At 38.3% G+C, this 21,911-nt stretch overlaps 1 protein-coding gene across 1 annotated transcript in view; it reads right to left on the bottom strand.

Annotated features, from left to right (window-relative positions):
- LOC126299053 (RNA-binding protein 12-like) overlaps window positions 1-21,911 on the bottom strand; it is an 81,368-nt gene that overhangs the window by 10,508 nt on the left and 48,949 nt on the right. The window contains exons 2-4 of the mRNA XM_049990710.1: window positions 15,657-15,775; window positions 2,432-2,575; window positions 633-855 (exon numbers count right to left, since the gene is read on the bottom strand). Coding sequence (XP_049846667.1) covers window positions 633-855; window positions 2,432-2,564 — 356 coding nt within the window. The 5' untranslated portion in view covers window positions 2,565-2,575; window positions 15,657-15,775. The remainder of the gene's footprint in view (window positions 1-632; window positions 856-2,431; window positions 2,576-15,656; window positions 15,776-21,911) is intronic.

Below are 21,911 nucleotides of genomic sequence, written 5' to 3' on the forward strand. Positions count from 1 at the left end.
TGATCTGTTGGACACTTGGAAAAAGACATCAATTTTCTGTGGAAGCCAGCTTCCAAAATTTCAAGAACTGGCTCACTGTCCCTCCAGGGACTCCCACAGAAACTCCACAGAGATATTTAAGCAGTCATTCTTGCCACACTCCATATATGAATAGAATGGAAAGAAATTCTAATGTGTGGTACTGTGGGAAGTACTCTCTGATGTGGACTTCACAGTGGTTTGCAGAATATGGATTTAGGTGTATGAATCTATATTTGTTTATTATGGTAGATTTCATGTTTGCCTCATACCAGACATAACCTTAATGAACATAAGTGAATCTAACATGAAATCTTAACTGATGTTTCATCAATATTGTCCACATAGCACTACTCATTAGATTTAATTAATTTTCATCAGTTTTTATTCAGTTTAAGCAATCTTATTATTTTCCATTCTGTATTGAACAACTTACATATTGCAATATCTTTCTGCACTAACAAATAGATAAATATCTTATTGTATGAATTTATTTTTTGTGGTATAATCACTTGAGAAATTCTGACTTGAATTTTAATTATTTCTTACTAATGTTGTTACTCAAAATTACAACACAGAGATGATGATATAGTCCATCAAGGAAACCTACTTACACTGGTACAGTTCCACTGTACTTCTGACATGATTCTGTGTCTGGTTCATCACTGCAAGAGCTGGATGAGCTTATATCTGTGCTTGGAGGAACAGATTTTGACTGCATTTGTGGCTGGACCATGTAGTGTAAATCCTTTGATGCACTGTGTGTTGCTGCAGTTTGAGTGTAAGGATCTAAACTGGGTTCACGGTAAATTCCTGCTACCTCTTTCGCTGAATGAACTGCAATAATAATAGAGCAAGCATGATACATCACAACAGGAAGTTTATTTATTTACTTATTTCATTTATTTTATTTTTTATTTCATATTACCACTGTAACAAGATCATATTATCTTACTAATTTGAGTAATAACAGTAAAATAATAATAATAATAATTATTATTATTATTATTATTATTATTATTATTATTATTATTATATTAATATTAATTATACTAATACATTATTATTATTATTATTATTATTATTACTATTACTATTATTATTATCTTTGGTTGGAATACTGAATGATGGAATTAGTTAACTTGTTAAATCTTTAGTTTCCACAATCTGTACATGACAAAATACTAAAAATAATTTTTAGAAGTGAAAAGCATCTAAATGCTGCAATACAACAGTTTACCCATTATAGTGGAAACATGTACAACATTTCAGTGATCCAAAATTTACACTGTTTATGATTTACACCTTTTCCATGTTGCTAGTAGCTTTGTTTCTTTTTGATTAGCTCTTTTCACTTCCAACGATACCAATATTATTCTTATATGTAACCCAAGTTTTAATTGTTTTTCTAAACATAATAGTCTTTTGCCATTTAGAATTTTATTACAGATTATTCTTAAAGTCTTCTCATATTTCTTTATTTATTTATTTAGCATAATCAGATTAGAGCCTTCAGACCCTATCTTATATCGGATGAGATTCTTCATTTCTGGCAAATATTTATGTTTTTTGGAGTTTTTTTCTAGTTGCTCTAGGTCCATGTGCATTTTTAATTTTCTAGAATGACTTTTTCACTCTGCAGCACACTGAGCACTGATATGAAACTTATGACCTTGGCCTTCAAGTGCTCTACTGACTGGGCTACCCAAGAGCAACTCATGACTCATCCTCACAGCTATATTTCCACCAATACCTGATCTCCTGCCTTCCAAACTTCACAGAAGTCGTCTTGCATAACTTGCAGGATGAGTACTCCTGGAAGAAAGGATATCATGGAGACATGGTTTAGCCACAGCCTGTGGGATATTTCCAGAACAAAATTTTCACTCTGCAGCGGAGTGTGTACTGATATGAAACTTCCCAGCCGATTAAAACTGTGTGCCAGACTGAGACTTTAACTGAACGAACACTTGTCTATGAGAAGTGAAGGTCCCAAGTGTGTCTCTTGGTCTGGCACTTAGTTTTAATTTGGCAGGACGTTTCTTTTTTAATTTTGTTGTTAGTTTTGAATCTGAGTTTTAGTGTCAACTGCACTCTTCTCACTTAAAAAAAGTGCATGTTTGTATTACCTTTTCTGATAAAGCATGTGGCTTTAATTCATGAAACCTAATGAAAAAGTGTGACATGGTGCACCTACTCTGTGATTTACAGACTCCTTTCTGGTGTGAATGATGCAAGATTTCTTTTTTTCAAAATGAAAAGGTTCAGAATACATACAAAGTAATATGCCTGTCTATTCCATTCTCCCAGTCTCCATCATAAAGCTCCTTCTCCATAATTTTCATTAACCTACACATAACACATGTAATAAAAAATTGGAAAACTGTTCATCTGGAGGACAAGTGGTACAAACCTGCTCCTGAGTTATCTGAATATACATTCTGGTGTTGGTAGTTGAGATTCCTATGCTGCCAAGCCATCGGAGTTCTTGGGTCACCAAAGTCAAGAGGCCTTGGTCTCGTACTTGTTCTTCCCTGCCTCATCATTGTAATATGCCCTGAAACAGAATTTAGTAAGGGAAAATAATGGGATCAGTTTCAGCTAAACTTGGTATACATATCAGTTACTGTCTGGAAATAACCACTGTGGGTGTAAAAACCATCTACCTCTCAAAGGGATTGGGGTGGAAGTGAAAAAGTAGTGAAGCCCATGATGCACAAATAGCCAAAGTATATTCATCCAGTATTTGAAAATGAGAGCATTTAGTGACTTGCAGCCAACTTTGAAATTATGTGTAAACTTTTATGAGATTTTTTTTGCTGACACTCCAACCCCACCCCCTATCCCAAAAAAAAAAAGAAAAAAAAATTGGAGGAAAATGTTTATCGCTTCCTACATTTTCACTGTTCAGGCAGTAAAACTGAAGCATCAGGCATGACCTTTTAATTTATTACATCTTTACTACTAACTCTATTTGCAACATATTTTGCAGACAGTATTCTCATATACCATTGCATGCACTGTATGACACATAGTTCAAGAGATATCTGGTCATAAACATTGAGCTGCATGAAAACGAAACTGTAAAGCAAAATTCGCTAGAGATACAAGTGAAATATGTGTGCAACATGTTAAATATATTTTAAACATATGTGACATGTGTGAATATGGGCAAAGTCATGGGTAAAAGCCCCTTCTAAACTCCTGAATTGATTTGATCCAAACTTAGTATACTTACTATCTGAAAGAAATACTGTGGAGGTAAGAGCCAGCAACCACCTATTGGCATGGGTGTGATAACATGTAGAGAGAAGGGGGAGGAGGAGATGGAAAGAGCATGAGGAAGAGGAGATGGACAGAGATATGGGAGGGGGGAAATGGGACAGGAAGGGGGAATGAGGTGATGGACAGAGAGGGGTGCAAGGGAGAAATAAAGGAAAGAGGAGGAGATGTATGGACAGAGAGCAGAGGAGCAGATGGACAGAGAGGGGGGCATGAGGATATGGATGGAGATGGGGACAGAGAGAGCAGAGGATGAGATGGACAGGGTGAGGAGAGAGCAGGAGACAGAGGGAGATATGGGGGGGAGGAGATGGACAGAGAAAGGAGAGGAGGAGATGGGAGGAAGAGATCAGGAGAGAAAGGGGGAGGAGGAGATGAACAGAGAGGGAGAGCAGGAGATGGACAGAGGGGGAGGTGAGGAGGAGGTGGGCAGAGAGATGGGGGAGTTGGAGATGGACAGAGAGAGGGGGAGAAGGAGGATATGGACAGAGAGAGGGTGAGTAGCAGGTGGACACAGAGGGGGGAGGATCAGATAGACAGAGGGGGAGGAGGAGGAGGTGGACAGAGTGAGGGTGGGGGAGGAGATGGACAGAGAGGAGAAGGAGGAGGAGGAGGTGACAGAAATAGAGAGTGGGAGGAGAAGACAGACAATCACAGGGGGAGGAGGAAATGGTCAGAGAGGGTGGGGAGGAGGAGGTGGGCAGAGAGAGGAGAAGAAGACTGGAGCAAACAGATACCTGAGCAACACAGTGTATTCAGCTAGTATTTGATAAAGAAATATATGTTCATTTTTATTACTGCTTATGGTCAGTTGAGCTGCCATTCTGGAAAACATTGGATGATTCACTACATTACATTTCACAATGTAATTCAACATCACAGCTCAGAAAATAATAATCCAGATTACAAGCCCTTATAATATTAATGCTTCTGTCTGCATCCTGTAAACTAATAAAAGTTATCATCTATGAGTTGTGATCAAAAAGCAGCAGGAATTTTTTTAATTTTGCAGGCTTTATACATCTTCTTTTCAAACTTTTTTATCTTGTTGGTACACATATTCCTGATGTATGTTTGTTGTACTGTCAGCTGTTTTGAATATTTAGTTTATTGTTCACAGTCAAAAGATATACATTTTTCGAGTGCTCAATGAATTTGTACTTTTGAAAAAGATTGATCAAAGAATCCACATTGAATTTTGTTTTAAAAATGGAATAAAGTGCAGCACCACATTTAAAATGTTGACTGTGGCTTTTGGTGAACTTACTATGAGTAAGACAAGAGTTTATGAGTGGTATAAATGTTTCAGAGAGAGTCGAGAAGATGCTGAAGACGACGACCACCCTGGATGCCCTAGCACATCAATTACTGACAACTATGTGGGAAAAGTATAGAGAATTTTTCTAAAAAATCGCTGAATCACCATCAAAGAGGTTGCTGTTTATGTTGGTGTATCTTTTGGCTCATGCCAAGCATTTTTTTTCAGATGTTTTGGGCATAAAATGTGTAGCAGCAAAGTATGTTCTGAAATTGTTTAATTCTGACCAGAAATGACATTGCGAAGACGTCAGTCATGAATTGCTGAATGAAGTCAGCAATGATCAAGAACTTCTAAAGAAGGTTATAACAGGTGACAAAACATGTGTATATGGGTACAATGTTGAAACCGAGGCCCAGTTGTCCCAACGGAAACTGCCTGAAAAAACAAGATTGAAAGAAATTCAAGTTCAATAAAATGTGATGGTTTGTCTCACTGTTTTCTTTGATTACAATGGGAAGGTGCATCACAAATCCCTGCCTTATGGTTTTACATTCAGTAAGAAATACTACATGGACGTTATGTGCCATCTGTGTGAAGCAGTTTGAATAAAACGACCAGAATTGTGGCAAAAGCACTTGTGGAAATTGCATCACGATAATGGTCCTACTTACACCACAATGCTTGTTCATGATTTTTTGGCAAAAAACAAAACGTTTAAGATGCCTCGGCCACCATATTCACTGGACATGGCTGCCTATGACTTATTTCTATTCCCGAGAATGAAGAGACGCATAAAAGGACGTCATTGTGCCACCTTTGATGACATAAAAATAGAATTGCTAAAGAAGCTAGAAATCATAATGAAAAGTGAGTTCCAGAAACGGTTCCAAGATTGAAAAAAGCTCTGGTACAAGTGTATTATATCTGAGGGGGTTACTTTGAATCGGAAAAATTTGATATTGATGAACAAACAAAGTTTCTTCAAGAAGAAAAGATCCCATTACTTTTTTATCAAATCTTGTATATATACCTCAAGCATGTTGTCTGTTTTCTTTAATAATCTACACTGCTACAATGTTGTTGTAATTATGGAATGGTACACCACATGATATGAACACTAACACTACCAATCAATCATCATAAATCTTGCTTGTAACTGGTTTTCATCCTATCTAACTAAAAGAATGCAGAGTGTCATGTTACGAAAAGGAGGGAGCATACACAACAAAATAGCATCTTCAGAATATAGAATAATCATTATTGATGTGCCACAATGACTAATACAGGGTGCACTCTTGTTCTGGATATACACATTATCTGACAAAAAAAGTGAAACACCCATGAGACATAGTTGGATGTCAATGTAACTTTGTACACATACACCACCGACAGATATCTGAGTTGTTATTCTACCTATAACTCTTCTGCCATAATGTATGTTTTGACTGCTAATTACCATTTTCCAACACTCTTCTTTCTAGAGGAAAATTATTTGCCACATTTTGTACTGGCTCACATACTTCAGAACCATGATCATAGCTGCAATTCTCTGTGACAGTTAGAACAACTTCTAGAGTGCCTTAGCATTGTCTGTGTTTAGTGCTGTTACTATGCATGGTAGGGTATGTAAGATGCATGAACAGCATCAGATATTGAGTGATCACTGTGAACAACACAGAGATACTGAATACTCATGTAGGACAGCATTATCAGCACCAGACAGAGATTGAAAGGTGCCTCATTATGTTTCTCCATTTGACCAGCTGGTCAAATTAAGAAATATTCAGATATGTGGGGTATTAAGATGTGACTGTGGTCCTATGTTGGACTGCATGTGAGAAGTGAGGGCAAGTATATTTGTCATTTAGGTTCCAGTTGACCACGTCTAATTGCCACAAGGGAGGATTGCCATATTGTACACCGAGCACATCATAAATGCTTCACATCTATGCCTGGTGGAGGCATATATGTGAAGCAGTTATGATGTGCTCGGTGTGCAATATGGCAAGTAATGGATTCCCTGTGGCATTCTCTATCATATCACACCATTGGTCAGAGACTAACAGCAGATGGACTAGGGAACTATCATTCCATGTGTAAGCTGCCAATGACACCACAACACAAACAGCTTCGTTTCAATTGGTGCCGTGACCAGGAAGTGTGGACAGCTGATGAATGATACTGTCTTGTGTTCAGCAATGAATTGCAGTTTCACACCATCATGGATGACCATCTTCAGTAAGTATGGTGGCAATTTGGGGAGAGGTTCCATTATTCTGGTGTTTTGGACAGGCATAGCAGTGTTACTTCTGGCGTCATCATGTGGGGAGCCTTCAGGTATAAGTCCAGCTCACGGCTGGTAGTGACAGGCAGACCTCTGAGACACAACAGTACATCATAGACATCCTCTAATTTACCTCTAATTTGACAGTAGCCAATTTTCAACAGGACAATGCTCGTCCACATATTGCATGTGTATCTATGAACTGTCTGAATGATGTTGAGGTACTTCCATGGCCAGCAAGATTCCTATATCTTTCACTGATAGTATCTACAGGCAGTTAAATACATTAGGGAATATACCATGAAAACAAAGCTATATAACACTTTGAACTGCAACAAAGGTGTTATGTTGTGCAGGAATATTATAGCTATTTCCAAAGAGACACTGAAATATCACTGGGCTCAATACGGTGTTAATAACATGCAAAATATGAAATGGGTTGAGGGAAATTAGTAAAATCACATACCTTTATTCATACATTAAGTAATACAACACTTCCAGAGCATATCAAGGCTGGTTTCATTTGCTGAAACATGAGGCTTTACATCCCCTACCAATGGACTGTTATAAATGCAATTGTTTTGGTACACTACTTTGGCATGTAAGACAGAAGCCACTTGTGCATAGACATGGAAATCACCGCTTCAGTTGTAAGGCTTTTACTTTTAAATTCACGACTGGTTTCATGCTAACAAATGCCCATCATCAGCTGCAATTACTGAGAACAAACACGAGAAGTGTGCTAAAAATGATCTTTACATACACTTGTATGCCCAACAGCAGTTGGGGTAAATACAGTGAAAAGTGAGAAAGGAATATGTTGCAATTCCATGGTGACAAATAATAGTAAAACAGAGAAACCAGCTAGGTGAAGAGGCATAGTATCAGATAAGAACCAGAACACTTATGTTGTATACTTTGATCCTGAGTGTCATGAGTTTGGATAGGGTGGAGGTGACCACCATAAGCAAGTGCAGACCACAGCATGGTGCACACGAAGGAGGAAGCTGAGTTTGTAAGCTTTGGTGTGACGATAGTATGTCTGGTTTTTACTGACACTATGTGGAAGTACAATATTCTATGACAGCTCCACCAGTGGGGCTTCTGTGTCCACCACTGCATATTTCATGTAATCCTTCTTATCAAAATGCTTTTTTAGGCACCAAGTTGGTGACGTGCTGTCAGTTTTGAGCAGTACAATGATATTCCTCCAAGGAAGTGTTTTATGTCTTACCATCTTTGCCACAGCCATAAACAGTACATCTATGGCAAGGGGTTTTATGCAGTGCTCCTCATTTGTGAGTGACTTTGCAGTTTCCTGTTCCTCTTCAAACACTGCAACAGCAACTCATCAGTTACAACTTACAGTGAAGAGGTTGCAAAGACGGGATTTGCATTTTCTGCAGATTAGTGTGTGTGTGTGTGTGTGTGTGTGTGTGTGTGTGTGTGTGGCAACTCCTGAAGGTGCATCAAGCATACAAGATCCTTGCCCTAATTCATCAGTATTCCATACTGTTTCTCATCCACATGAATGGAAATTTGTCGGGACCTGCTGGACCAATAAGAAGATGAAGGTGACAATTTTCTGAATAGGATCATCATCAGAGATGAGACATGGCGTCACCACTATGAGCCAGAATCCAAATGACAGTCGATGGAATGGTGACATGCGAATTATCTGTCAAAGGAGAAATTCAAGACATGACCATCTACAGGTGGAGTGAAGTGCACAATCTTCAGGGATAGCCAGGGTGTTGTTCTTTTGGATGTCCTGGAGCCTGGAGAAACTGTTAATTCAGCATGCTAAAAGATGACACTGACTAAGCTGAAAGTCTGAATTTCCAGGGTAAGGCCAAAGAAGAGGATCAACTTTCACCTGCAACAAGATAATGCCAGGTCCCACACCAGTTTTGCGACCATGCAAAATTCAGTTGGACTGTCTTATTACATCCACTGTACAGACCTGATTTTGCACCTTCAGATTTCCATCTCTTTGGGCCTTTGAAAGATGGACTATGTGCTGAACAGTTTCGACTCAGGTGCTGTTGACAAAGATGTAAGGAAATGGTTAGCCTCAGCTGGTTCCGATTTTTATAAGCGCAGCATGCAGGTTCTGGTTCCCCACTGGCAAAAGACTCATGTCCAGAAATGCATGGTGGTTTCCATGCTAGAGACATTTATTTACTCTTACTTAATTACAAAGACTATGGTCTAATATATGCTGTACCATGCAGCCACAGTTACAGTATGCATGGTTTCCTCCTAGAGGGTGGTACTGTTCCTCATACGTCATGCCCAATGCCCTCTCCTGCCATAGTAATTGGTAATGTTGTGTGCGATTACTTCTCTTGTTGACTTACCTTGTAGTGGTTGTGATACAGTGTTGTACACAATGGTTCCATATTCGAATCAAGAGCTTGCTGACATGGTGTTTGCTTATGGAAAGACAAATGGCAATGGGCAGCAGCAGCAAAGTTGTATCAGGAGACCTATCCCACTGACAACAACCATAGCATTTAACATTTGCAACAGTGTTTCACCATTTTCCTGAGACAGGATCATTTCAGAAAGCAGGAAATCATGAAGGACGTACCTGAAATGTTTGCACATCAGAGTTGGAGGAAAATATGATTGACACTGTGGAAGTTGACTCCTGCATCAGTACCATTCAGTTGACCCAGCAGTACAGGGTAAGACAGAGACAATTGTAGGACATTCTTCACAGCAATTGTTACTATCCTTATCACTTACAGAACATGCAGGGCTTACTAGAGACAGATTTTTTCAGATCGGGAGCAGTTTTGTCACTGGTTTCTTCGCCAGGCAACCATGGTTCCAGGGTTTGTGTCATCAATCCTATTCACAAATGAGGCCACCTTTACGCTGAGTGGTATCTTCAACTTTTATAACAGTCATCTGTGGGATAGTATGCAAAACCCCCATGCTGTGGTGAAGCAAATTATCAGCATCATTGCAGTTAAAATGCATGGACTGTGATAAATGGTGACTGTATTTTGGGACCAGTCTTCCTTGCACAGGCCTAACAGGCCAGAACTATCAGCATTTCTTGCGGGTGACTTTGTCTCCCCTACTGGAAGAAGTGCCATTGATTATTCAAAGAATTACGTGGCTGCTACATGATGGTTCTACAGTCCATTTTGCTGTTAACGTCCAGAAGCATCTCAATTGCATCTTCCCTGGTTGATGGATCAGACGAGGGGATCCAGTGGTATGGCATGCTCATTCACTGAAGCTTTACCTGTACAGTTTCTGGTTATGGGGTCATCCCAAAAGTATCATGTATGGAGGGCCCATTCCAGATGTGGAGACAATGGAGCAGCATATTCATGCTACCTTTGACACTGTTAAGGTGCAGCCAGGCCGATGTTAATGTGTGAGACAGAACATGCTATGGTGCATGCATACTTTGAGGCACAATGAAACGATTTTCAGCACATACTGTAACTGTGACAACATGGTACAGAGCATATTAGACCAAAATCTCTGTAATAATGTATGATTGATTAAATGATCCCTAGCATGTAAACCTCGCATTTCCGTACATAAGTTGATTAAACCATATTTGTTCCATATACTCTCAATTGCTAGACTTTGCACATGGTGGAAAAAAAATTGTGTGTGTGCATGTGTGTGTGTGTGTGTGTGTGTGTGTGTGTGTGTGTGAGAGAGAGAGAGAGAGAGAGAGAGAGAGAGAGAGAGAGAGAAATTTTTACAGGAGGGTCAAGTTTCCCAGATTGCCAGTTTTTTGATACAACTGATTCAGCGAGCTTGAAAAGGTGTTGTGTCCCAAGAACTGAATTTGAAAAGAAGTACACAAAACTTATTGTATGTCTAAAGATTGAAAGTTATCTAGTTAATATTTTTAAAGTAGAATATTTTGTTACCTAAACAATAATCATATTTCTTTGCAAAGTACATATTTTTATGTTATTAACATGAATATAGAGGCCACCTGTTTAATTCAATGGTCTGAAATTACGTCCTCATATGATTAAATTTAGTGAGTTATGAAATAAAGCTAGAAAATATTCCCAAAAATAATTTATTCACATTATGGTAATATTTGGATGAAACTGAAAATAAAAAATCTGAAATAGGGAAAAATCTCAGAATGAATGAGGAAATCCTATTGTATGTCAACAGAAATGTCATATTAATGACCCTCAAAGTGAATAAACAGGAAATAAACATTAAAAAAGGCTTTTTCATATCTGATGTCATATAAAACAGTCTTTTTCACATGTGTTCACATTAATGTATTTTTGCATTACTTTCAAGATTTATATTTTTTAATGTCAACTTGTAGAGTGAGTAAGCATTAAAGGAAACCAAAGAAAAATTTGAAGAAGGAGATTAAGAACAGGGAGAAGAAATAAAAACTTTGAAGTTTGCTGATGACATTATAATTCTGTCAGAGATAGCAAAGGAGCTGGAAGAGCAGCTAAACAGAATGGACAGTGTCTTGATATGTGGATATAAGATGAACACCGGTGAAAGCAAAACATGGAGAATGGAATGTAGTCAAATTAACTTAGGTGAACCAAAAGGAATTAGATTATGAAACGAGACACATAAAGTAGTAGATGAGTTTTGCTATTTGGGCAGTGAAATAACAGGTGGTGGCCAAAGCAGAAAACATATAAAAGGTAGACTGGCAATGGCAAGAAAAGTTTTTCTGAAGAAGAGAAATTTGTTAACATTGAATACAGATTTAAGTGTTAGAAAGTCTTTTCTGCAAGTATTTGTACAGAGTATTTGTACAGAGTGTAGCCATGTGAAAACTGACAATGCACAGTTTAGACAAGAAGAGAATAGAAGCTTTTGAAATGTGGTGACACAGAAGAATGCTAAGATTAGATGCATAGATCACATAACTAATGAGGAGGTACTGAAAAGAATTGGGGAGAAAAGAAACTTGTGGCACAACCTGACTAGGAGAGGGCACATTCTGAGACATCAAAGGATCACCAACTTAGTATTGGAGAGAAGTCTGGAGGGTAAAAATCATAGAGGGAGATCAAGAGATGAATACAAAGGAAGAACAATAGGATTTTATGTCCTGTCAACACTGAGGTCATTAGAGACTGAGCACAAGCTCGGGCTGTGTCAAAGATGGGGAAGGAAATCGGCCGTGCTCTTTCAAAGGAACCATCCTGGCATCTGCCTGGAATGATTTAGGGAAATGGCGGAAAACCTAAATCTGGGTGGTCAGACAGGGTTTGAACCATTGTCCTCCCAAATGTGAGTCCAGTGTGCTAACCACAGTGCCATCTTGCTTAGTAAAAGATGAATACAATAGGCAGGTTCAAAAGGAATGTAAGTTGCAGTAGTTATTCAGAGATGACGAGGCTTTCACAGGATAGAGGAGCATGGGGAGCTGCACCAAACCAGTCTTTGAACTGAAGACCACAACGACAGTGTCAACTGGCGTAACTGAAGTTGAAGAAAATGTTATAGATAGTGTCAGAGGTTTTTTATTATATATTTTTATTAGAAAAACTGTAAAATCTGTGACAGCATTTTAGTGCTGTATTTTCATGACTAATACTGTCCTTAATGCAAAAGTTGGTTTGAAGATCACAGTGCTTTACTAGACATGGTCCTATTGGCAGTGGTACACCCATGCCTTTGTCTAACTTTTGAACTAACTTATTCTTTACAAATATCGTGTATAGTTTGGGCTAATCTTTACTGTAGACTTTAAGCAATGTTGAAACTTAGCATATTTCATATATGCCAGAGGTGAAATAAACAATAAGTGACAGAAAAAAAACCTAGAAAAATCACAGATGGAACCTCCAAGCTTTAGATTTGTTGTCTAACACACATACTGCATTAAATGAGATGTAAAATGCAATGAAGCAGCTTCCTAGGACTCCAGTGATGCATCCAGAAGAAAACTTTTGCCAGGGGGAAGAATAGAAATCCTACAAGCAGTTATATTTCCCTAGTCACATCAGAGCAAAGAAAATTCATTTAATTATTTGTAAACTTATGTGAACTGAATATTAGGATTCACTGTTCTAACAAGAGATACAACATCAAAGTTCTATGAGATTTTATAACAGAGATGGATGGATTTCAAGGCCACCACCTTTAGTTTTTCACTCAAAATATTCCACCAAATTAATAATACCAATGCAGTACCACACCAAAGATCAGACTTGTCTGTCCTTCTATTTGAATCATAATACTTTTTGAAATGTCTCCTAATATCTTACAAATTTCCAAGTACCTAGCCACATTATCGCTTCCAGCTTTCACACAGTAAGTCAGCAACTTCTCAAGTGCATGTTCTGCATATGGATCCCATCTTTAAAATTTTTTTGTGGGGATCTGCTGATTGTCTGTGGCCATTTTTTACATCAACCATTGACTGGTTCTGCTGTTTTATTTTTTATTTAAAACAAAAAGAAGAAAGGTACCAATGATCACTGTACATTTGGATAATATTACTGGTACCTCAGTCACATGCACTGTTTTGCACATATTCAATCAATTAAGTTCTTTGTTTTCCTTAGAGCAAGACTTAGCATCCATCCTTCAACAACTGCTGTTGTGCCAGTGAGTGACAGCTAGTCCACCTTGTCCCATGTGTTACAAAATGGAAAAAAAGTTTAACTAGTTGTCATGCATGCAGTGCTGTTTATGCTTGAGACAAATCCCTGATGAAAGCCACACTACTTCATTTCTATATCATCCAGTGAAGTGAAACGGTGCTTAAGATGCAGAAATGCATTCAAGTGTAGTGCAACTGAAATTAATCGTGAACATCCCTGCACTGTTTGGTTGTGATGCACAAGTGGTGACCATCCATCCTATTTCTACATGTGCTAATGACAATAGCATGTCAGTCAGTTTACGGAGATCATAGGAAACCTAAATTTAGATGGATAGACAGGTATTTGAATCCTATTCAACCAATAATTCCTGATGCTTCCTTCAAGAAAGGAAAGGAAGATTAATGCCTAATATTCAGTCAAGTAGGAGGTCATTACAGATTGAGCATAAATTTGGACTGGAGACAAGGATGGGAAATGGAATTTGCAGTGTCCTTTCAAAGTAACTGTACAGGCCTTTGCCTCAATCAGTTTACAGAGATCATAGGAAACCTAAATTTAGATGGTTAGACAGGTATTCGAATCCTATTTAACCAAATGGAAGTCCAATGTTTTAATGCAATGTCATCTTACTTCATGCAGTTTCACTGATACGTGCCCCAAATGCTGCTGTGCCGTTGCATTCTTCCCTATTCCAAAATGGAACATATCAGCAACTTTCTCAATTAACTTCCTCTCTAAAATGCCATGTTTGCTCCATGTGCCACAGGTGAGCTCATTCTCATACTCGTAGTAGGCAATTGTCATAATGTTCTGGTACATCAGTGTAGGGTGTGCACTAAATAGCTAGGGCCATACCTGCACAGACAGCGCAGTAAGCAAGTGCATAATGGTAGTGGTGGGGGTTCCATTGTGAATGTCCACAGCATGGTAGGGGAGGTGCAGTCTGACAGCTGAAGCCTACGCATATCTCACATAACTTGTAAGCTACAGCTAACATATGTGCAAATGATCCTATTGACAGGTTATGTCAGTACAATCAATAATTCGACAAACATAGATGTTCAAAGCCAGTAGTTTCTCAATGGAGCACTGAAAAAGAAATAGTTACAGAAACAAAGGATCAGCCAAAGAAAAACAAGTCTGACATCACACTCCCAGAAGAAAATTGTGTAAAACAAAAAAGAATAGTAAAAATTTTGTGCAGTTTTAATGAGATTTTTGCTTCCTTGTTTGACTCATCTGATAAAAATTTATTGGCACTGCATACAATCATGTCACATGCCTTACAGCAGTACTGAAAATGTAAAATTAAGAATACGTGCCATGTGAAAATTGTGTGTCAGTCCCCTGACAACCCATTTGCCAATATTACCTAAATGTAAAATTTTCCTCTCCTTTTCCACATCTTCCCAAACTGCTCAAGCCTTGAGAGATACTTGTAATGTTTTTCCGCTCCTTCTTTAATCTCTTCATTGTGTAATAGGAATAGCTAGTGGTTCTTTCAGGCCTCTCAAGCACAGTTTTGATGAGATTTTTGATTCCTTGTTTGACTCATCTGATAAAAATTTATTGGCACTGCATACAATCATGTCACATGCCTGATTAGGAAAGACTTTCCTTTCATCTATGGTGTGTAAAGACAGCAACAAGAATGCTTGAAGCTCACTGGCTGTTAGGTGACAGTCAATTGAGAAGGCCACCCCTCTGGAACAACTGGCTGGAACTGCCCAGCACTCAGGGCGAGAATGTGTTTCTACATGGGAGCCAATTTACTTTGTACTACCTCTACAACAATTTGACAAAAACTAAATATAAGAGCCATCAATAAGCCCTAAAATGCAAATATTTCTGGAATAGATTTGTCCATTGTTGTCAGTTTTACACAACATGCAATCAACCTGAGGTACAACATAATTTCATTCCAAAAGTTAAATACTTTTCAGTGTTCAGTGCTATACATAGAGGTAATCAATTTATGTGTTATAGGCCACAGAATATATTTTGTATAGTTAAATATTAAATCAAAATGGAATTAAATGGGCTACAGCATTTATGTGTCTTAAATCTTACTGTCAGTGAACTACAATTGTTTAGAAAGTGAAATCACATATGAAACTCCCATTACATTGTGATATTAAAGGTCCCATACAGAGTCACATACACATTCCATGTCCAAGGAGCTAGCTAGTGCATTTTTTCCTAGGTGATCTGTTGCAGGCATACTTACAGATTCAATTAGATGAGGAGACAAAGCAGTTTGTGGCAACCATTTCTTCCTTTGGATGGTACATGTGCCAGCATTGTTCCTTTGGAGTTGCTACCCATCCATCAACTTTTGACATATTCCTGTAAGAAGTGACAGAACACATTTCTTACTACAAGCACTACTCACTACTTGCATGAGTCAGCAAGATGTGAAAGGCAATCAGTAGTACACATATCAAAGAAGGAGGAGACTTATGTAATGCAGTTGGTATCCCATTTGCCATGACTGTTTGTTGACTGTTTCTTCCCCTATGGTCAACTATTCAGTTGTAGAGTGGGTGGCATTCTACGTTACATCTGCTATTGACTCTTCTACAAATGTTAGTAACATTGTTGTTTGGTTTTTGCAAGCAAAGGAATATATTTCAACAGCACTTCACCATTGGTTAACTTTTTTTTCAGGAGTAGAATTAGCTGCTCATAGAACTTTAGAAGGATAATAGAAAGAGGATGTCTGATTACTGCCAATCATGAGAGGTAGTCATATCATCTATCAACTGTTTTGTTGCTGTGGAAGAGATTAACAAATAGAAAGATTTACATAGGATAGGTCCATTATTTAGTCACAGCTTCCTGAGTAAGGGTACAATGTGAAAGGGTTGCAGAAAATTTAGACACATCCTTATTGATTTGCATGATGAAGGTGGCTAAGGATGGAAGGCAATGGGGAGCACAGACACCACACAGTGAATTGATCAAGATTTTCTAGACAGGGATTTCTGAACTAAAAAATTATTTCCCAATATTTCTTTGTCACCCTGCAGCACTGTTACAAAGACTCTTGGAGACTGAAAAACTTTGTGTATGATTGACACTCCAGTCCGCCATATCTCAGCAAAACTTTTTCTCAGGAATGTAATTAGCTGCTCGTAGAGCTCTAGAAAGATCATGTCTGATTACTGCTAATAATATGCGGTAATCATATCATCTATCAACTGTTTTGTTATTATGGAAGAGATTTACAAATTTCATTACTCTTTTTTATAGAAGTGTATCTCCTGGTTCAGCTTTTTACTATGATTTTGACACGATGCATGCCATTTGTCTCATGGTTATGCTTTCACTTATTCTGTAAGTGTTATGACATTCTATTGAACAAATATGCTTTCATTTCTTGATTATGTTTAACTTTTGGAAACTAGTGTATTAATCAGAACAGGTGAGGCTAAGGTGGATAAAACTTTGAAATATTAACTCTAAAATAAAGGTCAGTAATTACCATTAAAGTTACAGGTTTTCAAGAATGACACTGTGGTTGGTACTTTTTTTAATGTGAAGTATTGTTTGTCATCATAGGCTGGCTGGTGGTCATTGACACAGATACATGCTAGTCCTGATTCTTCTGACATCTGTTGATTAAAGACAGGGTGCACTGAAGTAAATGAGGAGTGCTACAGTCGATATAACACTACTCAGTGGACTATTAGAAAGAACTTTGCTTTCCTATTAGTGAATGTGTCCTTGGCAGATGATGACTATAACAACTATTGCAAGACATCATCTCAATCATTTTTGGAGTTTTTTTTTCCAGCCCTCAGTAATATAAATTGCTGACTGCTTACTTTTGCATGCATTATCTGAGGTGTTACAAATATCAGAGATGAGTCTGTAAATACATTTTTCAAAAATTAGTAGTTTTAAAGTCATGTTGTTCCTTATTGTTATTTTGTGTTGTTTTGAGTGTTAATGGTGAGGCAGTAATTGATCAGAAGTAATTGGGGTGTCTTTAAAAAATAATTATACAGTGAAACTTCCTGGCAGATTAAAACTGTGTACCAAACTGAGACTTGAACTCAGGACCTTTGCTTTTCGCAGGCAAGTGCTCCACCATCTGAGCTACCCACACACTACTCGAACCCTGTCCTCACAGCTTTACTTCTGCCAGTACCTCGTCTCCTACCTTCCAAGAGCACTTGCCGTGAAAGGCAAAGGTCCTGAGTTTGAGTCTCGGTCTGGCACACAGTTTTAATCTGCCAGAATGATTCATATCAGTGCAAACTCTGCTGCAGAGTGAAAATCTCATTTTGGAAACATCTCCCAGGCTGTGGCTTAGCCATGTCTCCACAGTATCCTTTCTTCCAGGCGTGCTAGTTCTGCAAGGTTTGCAGGAGAGCTTCTGTGAAGTATGGAAGGTAGGAGACAAGGTATTGGTAGAAGTAAAGCAGGGAGGACAGGGTGTGAGTAGTGCTTAGGTAGCTCAGATGGTAGAGCATCTGCTCACGAAAGGCAAAGGTCCTGAGTTCGAGTCTCAGTCAGGCACACAGTTTTAAACTGCCAGGGAGTTTTGTATCAGTGCACACTCTGCTGCACAGTGAAAATCTCATTCTGGTAATTATGTAGTGTTGCATTTAATGAAACAGAAATACAGGTACAATTAAATTACAGTGAAGTCCATTAGCTTATATTGTTGACAATAAGCACTGTGTTCATAATGTCACATTTTTCCACATAATCAAGCTCCTAAAACCATATCAGATTAACTGAAGGAGTAATATAAGTCATTTACACTCATAAGCACTCGAATACTGATAAATACTGTGTTTGAAATGAAGCATTCTGATAACCACTGCAAGTGGAACAGTTCAGCATGATTCATGACTGGAATGTCATCAGACCTTGAACTGGCATGATGTAAAACATGCACAATATCAGTGTCTTAAAACATGGGAAGATTGTGGATGAATATGATGCATGGGTAATCATCTCTGTAATTTGGTATGAACTGAGCTTTTCATGAGCCACTGTGTCAATGATGTACAAGAAGTATCTTTGTTATTTCAAACCACTGACTACTGCTGTGGGCAAAAACATTTTGATGATGGGAATTGCAATTGGGCATTGACTATCCCAGAATGTAACAGGGGACAGACAGCCCAGAGTAAAGCAAATCTCTCACAGATTAAGCACTGTTCAATATAGCAAGAACTTCAACTTTCTACACTATATTTGCAATTTGCAGATGTGGGATGATGGAAAACTAAAAGCCACAGGGATGGTTCTTGAGACTGTGTTAAATGATGATGACATATGTGAGATCAATGGTCAGGAAGTAAAAAATGAAATTTTGATCTTAGCACTCATTTTTCGTGCTGAAAGTTCTCCACAAAGCTCATTATCTTGTACTATAAAAGGCAATTTCATTCCCATTTTCCCAATATCTTTTCCCTGACTTTGCCTACATCTGTAGCTAGTGGCATAAGAAGATTTTCAAAACTCAAAACATACCTTAGGTCAAGCCATTGTCAAGAATGATTACATAAACTGTCGACTTTAGCCATTGAAAACTATACCTTGAAGTCAATCAATTCAGATTCTATTTTGAAAGATTTTGCTATTTTGCAGGTTAGGAAATATATTCTGGAGAAAAGCTCCCAATACATATACTAAAAAACTGTAAGAATTACACATGATTTTATTAATAGAATCACACACATATTTGTGTTTTTCTTTTCAGTTGTATACTGTACATAAAATAATGGCAATGTTTATCTATTTTGCAATATTTTCATGGAAATTTTATAAAATTTAATTAGGTACTTACTGGTGAGTTCTCTTCAAATGTAATGTATAACTTATGCAGTTAAACAGCTTCTTATATTTAACAAGTGAACATACAATTACGTAATTTTTTAAAAATTTCTTTCCCATATTTTCCAGTGGACAGCAAAATAATTTAACGAAATTAAAAAGTTCCATTATTGAACTAAAAAGGCAGAAATTTTAAATTTTAGTTTTTTCTATCATTTTAGCAGACAGAGCAATGTGGTTGGTTTAGTTCTTTCAGTTTTCATTCAAAGATATCAGGAATTACCTCAAATTGCAATTACTGTTTTCTTTTAATAATTACCACAGGAATAAGATTTTGAAATTTATTTTCGTGGTGGGGATGTTTACATATTGTGAAATGAGGCGCCTTATATGCCTGCTATAGCCTCTCATCAACAAATGATAAAGAAGCGTACTTTCTACTCATGTGCATCCCCTTTGTTCACATGTAACATCTCGCATGTGATCAATTCCTTCAGCAAGCCAGTACACTATCCCATCACTCCCATGATGAGTTGAAATGGTTTGAGTAGCACTTCAAGGGCATTAAGAGCTTTTGTGATCACCCACAGCATCTAACCTCAACATTACTGGCTCTATCTGGGACTTCACCGGGTGAGATGTGCGCACTTTTGAGCTAGGTCTGTGTATTTTTTTTTTTTTTTTAATTTAGCGATTGAGCAGTCTAATGAGTTTGCCTATACCCCTTGCTAATTTCCAGGAGAAATGTTTTTGCTCCATTATTAGTAACGACGCCATATATTTTCCTTATACCCTCCTAAAGGTGCCTGCATACCTTCAGGACTTATTGCTAATACTAGTTTGTCAAATCTTCAATATACTGTAACGACCTCACTCCATCAATAATATTGACTGAAATCGTCGGTTGACAACGTGGGCTTAAAAACGCTAAAATGTGGGAATACCCAAAAGAAAGCGTGTGTTGCAATTATATTGGCTATAGTATGCAGGCAACACACGACAGCGAAAACGTGGAAATGGGTCCGACAATGATTGGCCACACGTTAATTTACTGATAATCAGAATCATGCATCCGAAAGATTTCATATTTTTTCCGATAAGTCCTGTACCGTACCAGTAGAACAAGTTATTAATGTTGAAACGAGATAAAACAGGGGAGCTGTCACGTTAATGAGGGAGGCAATCGCAGTCAACGAGAGATTAAGAGTAACTTTGACATTTCTGACGACATGCAGGTCATTCGAATACTCGAAGTCTATTTCTATAATATCAGCAAACACAACTACTAAAATTCTATGGAAATCTGTGAAGCAATTATGTCCGCCTAGCAAGGATATGACCAGGCAACTGACATAGAATTTTTTTACGGTTTGTAATAATTGGTGAAATTTACAAGTTTTCGCAAACCTCATACATATATACGATGTGTTTTTCTAAGCGGAAGCATTATTCCAAACTTTTATGTAATTCACCAACCTATACTATCCTAAAGTAAGCAGTGCCATAGAGAATCCTCCGTTGACCACCTTAAGTGGTATATGCAATGAATACCCTCGCATAAGCCTATTAAAAGTGTGATATGTTAAAAGACCACTTGAAAAATTGAATCTGACGTGTGATATGAACAAAGGCGAATTGAAAACAAACAGTTCACACTGACGTCGTGTGGCTGATGGTGGGATCTGACATCATCTGAATGGGGAATATTGTGAAACTGTCAAATGTTCAAATGTGTGTGAAATCTTATGGGACTTAACAGCTAAGGTCATCAGTCCCTAAGCTTAAACACTACTTAACCTAAATTATCCTAAGGACAACACACACACCCATGCCCGAGGGAGGACTCGAACCTCCGCCGGGACCAGCCACACAGTCCGTGACTGCAGCGAAAACTGTCAATACTTGACCGCATATGTTCAGCATGTACTGCCAATACTGAGAATATTTTGAAAGCCATCAACACTACTCGTCCACATTTCTAGTATTGACAAAACATTTGTGAGGGATCCTTAAGACAAATGTTTTCTGTCAAAACTGAAAATACCGACTCTCACTAAGAACATAAGCTCTTAGACTCGGTTATGACTGTCACGTAGGAATAGTCTGCACTTGGTCAATTACTTTGCCATGTAGGCTCTCCGAGCATGGTTTGCTGTCCAGCGCGTTGCTGGGCCTCTCATTACACCTCCTCATTCACTGTATGACAGTAGCGAATGCGATTTTCGGGAGCGGACAAATATTCAGGCATGCGCATGGAAAACGTGATCCAGTCCATCTTAAACGGGTTATGACTTTGTTCGCGCAAATTCTGAGAACTATATTCAATGAGAATTTTTGCATTATGGACATGGACATGAAGGAGATACAGAGAGACAGAAACTGTCGATAACATGCCTCGCTCAGGCCGCCCAAGGGCTACTACTCCAGTGGATGACCGCTACCTAGGGATTATGGCTCGGGGGAACCCTGACAGCAACGCTACCATGTTGAATGATGCTTTTCGTGCAGCCACAGGACGTCGTGTTCCAACTCAAACTGTGCGCAATAGACTGCATGATGCGCAACTTCACTCCCAACGTCCATGGCGAGGTCCAACTTTGCAACCACGACACCATACAGTGCAGTACAAATGAGCCCAACAACATGCCGAATGGACCACTTAGGATTGGCATCACGCTCTCTTCACCAA

This window comes from Schistocerca gregaria, chromosome X (genome assembly GCF_023897955.1).
Source record: "Schistocerca gregaria isolate iqSchGreg1 chromosome X, iqSchGreg1.2, whole genome shotgun sequence".
Taxonomy (NCBI): domain Eukaryota; kingdom Metazoa; phylum Arthropoda; class Insecta; order Orthoptera; family Acrididae; genus Schistocerca; species Schistocerca gregaria.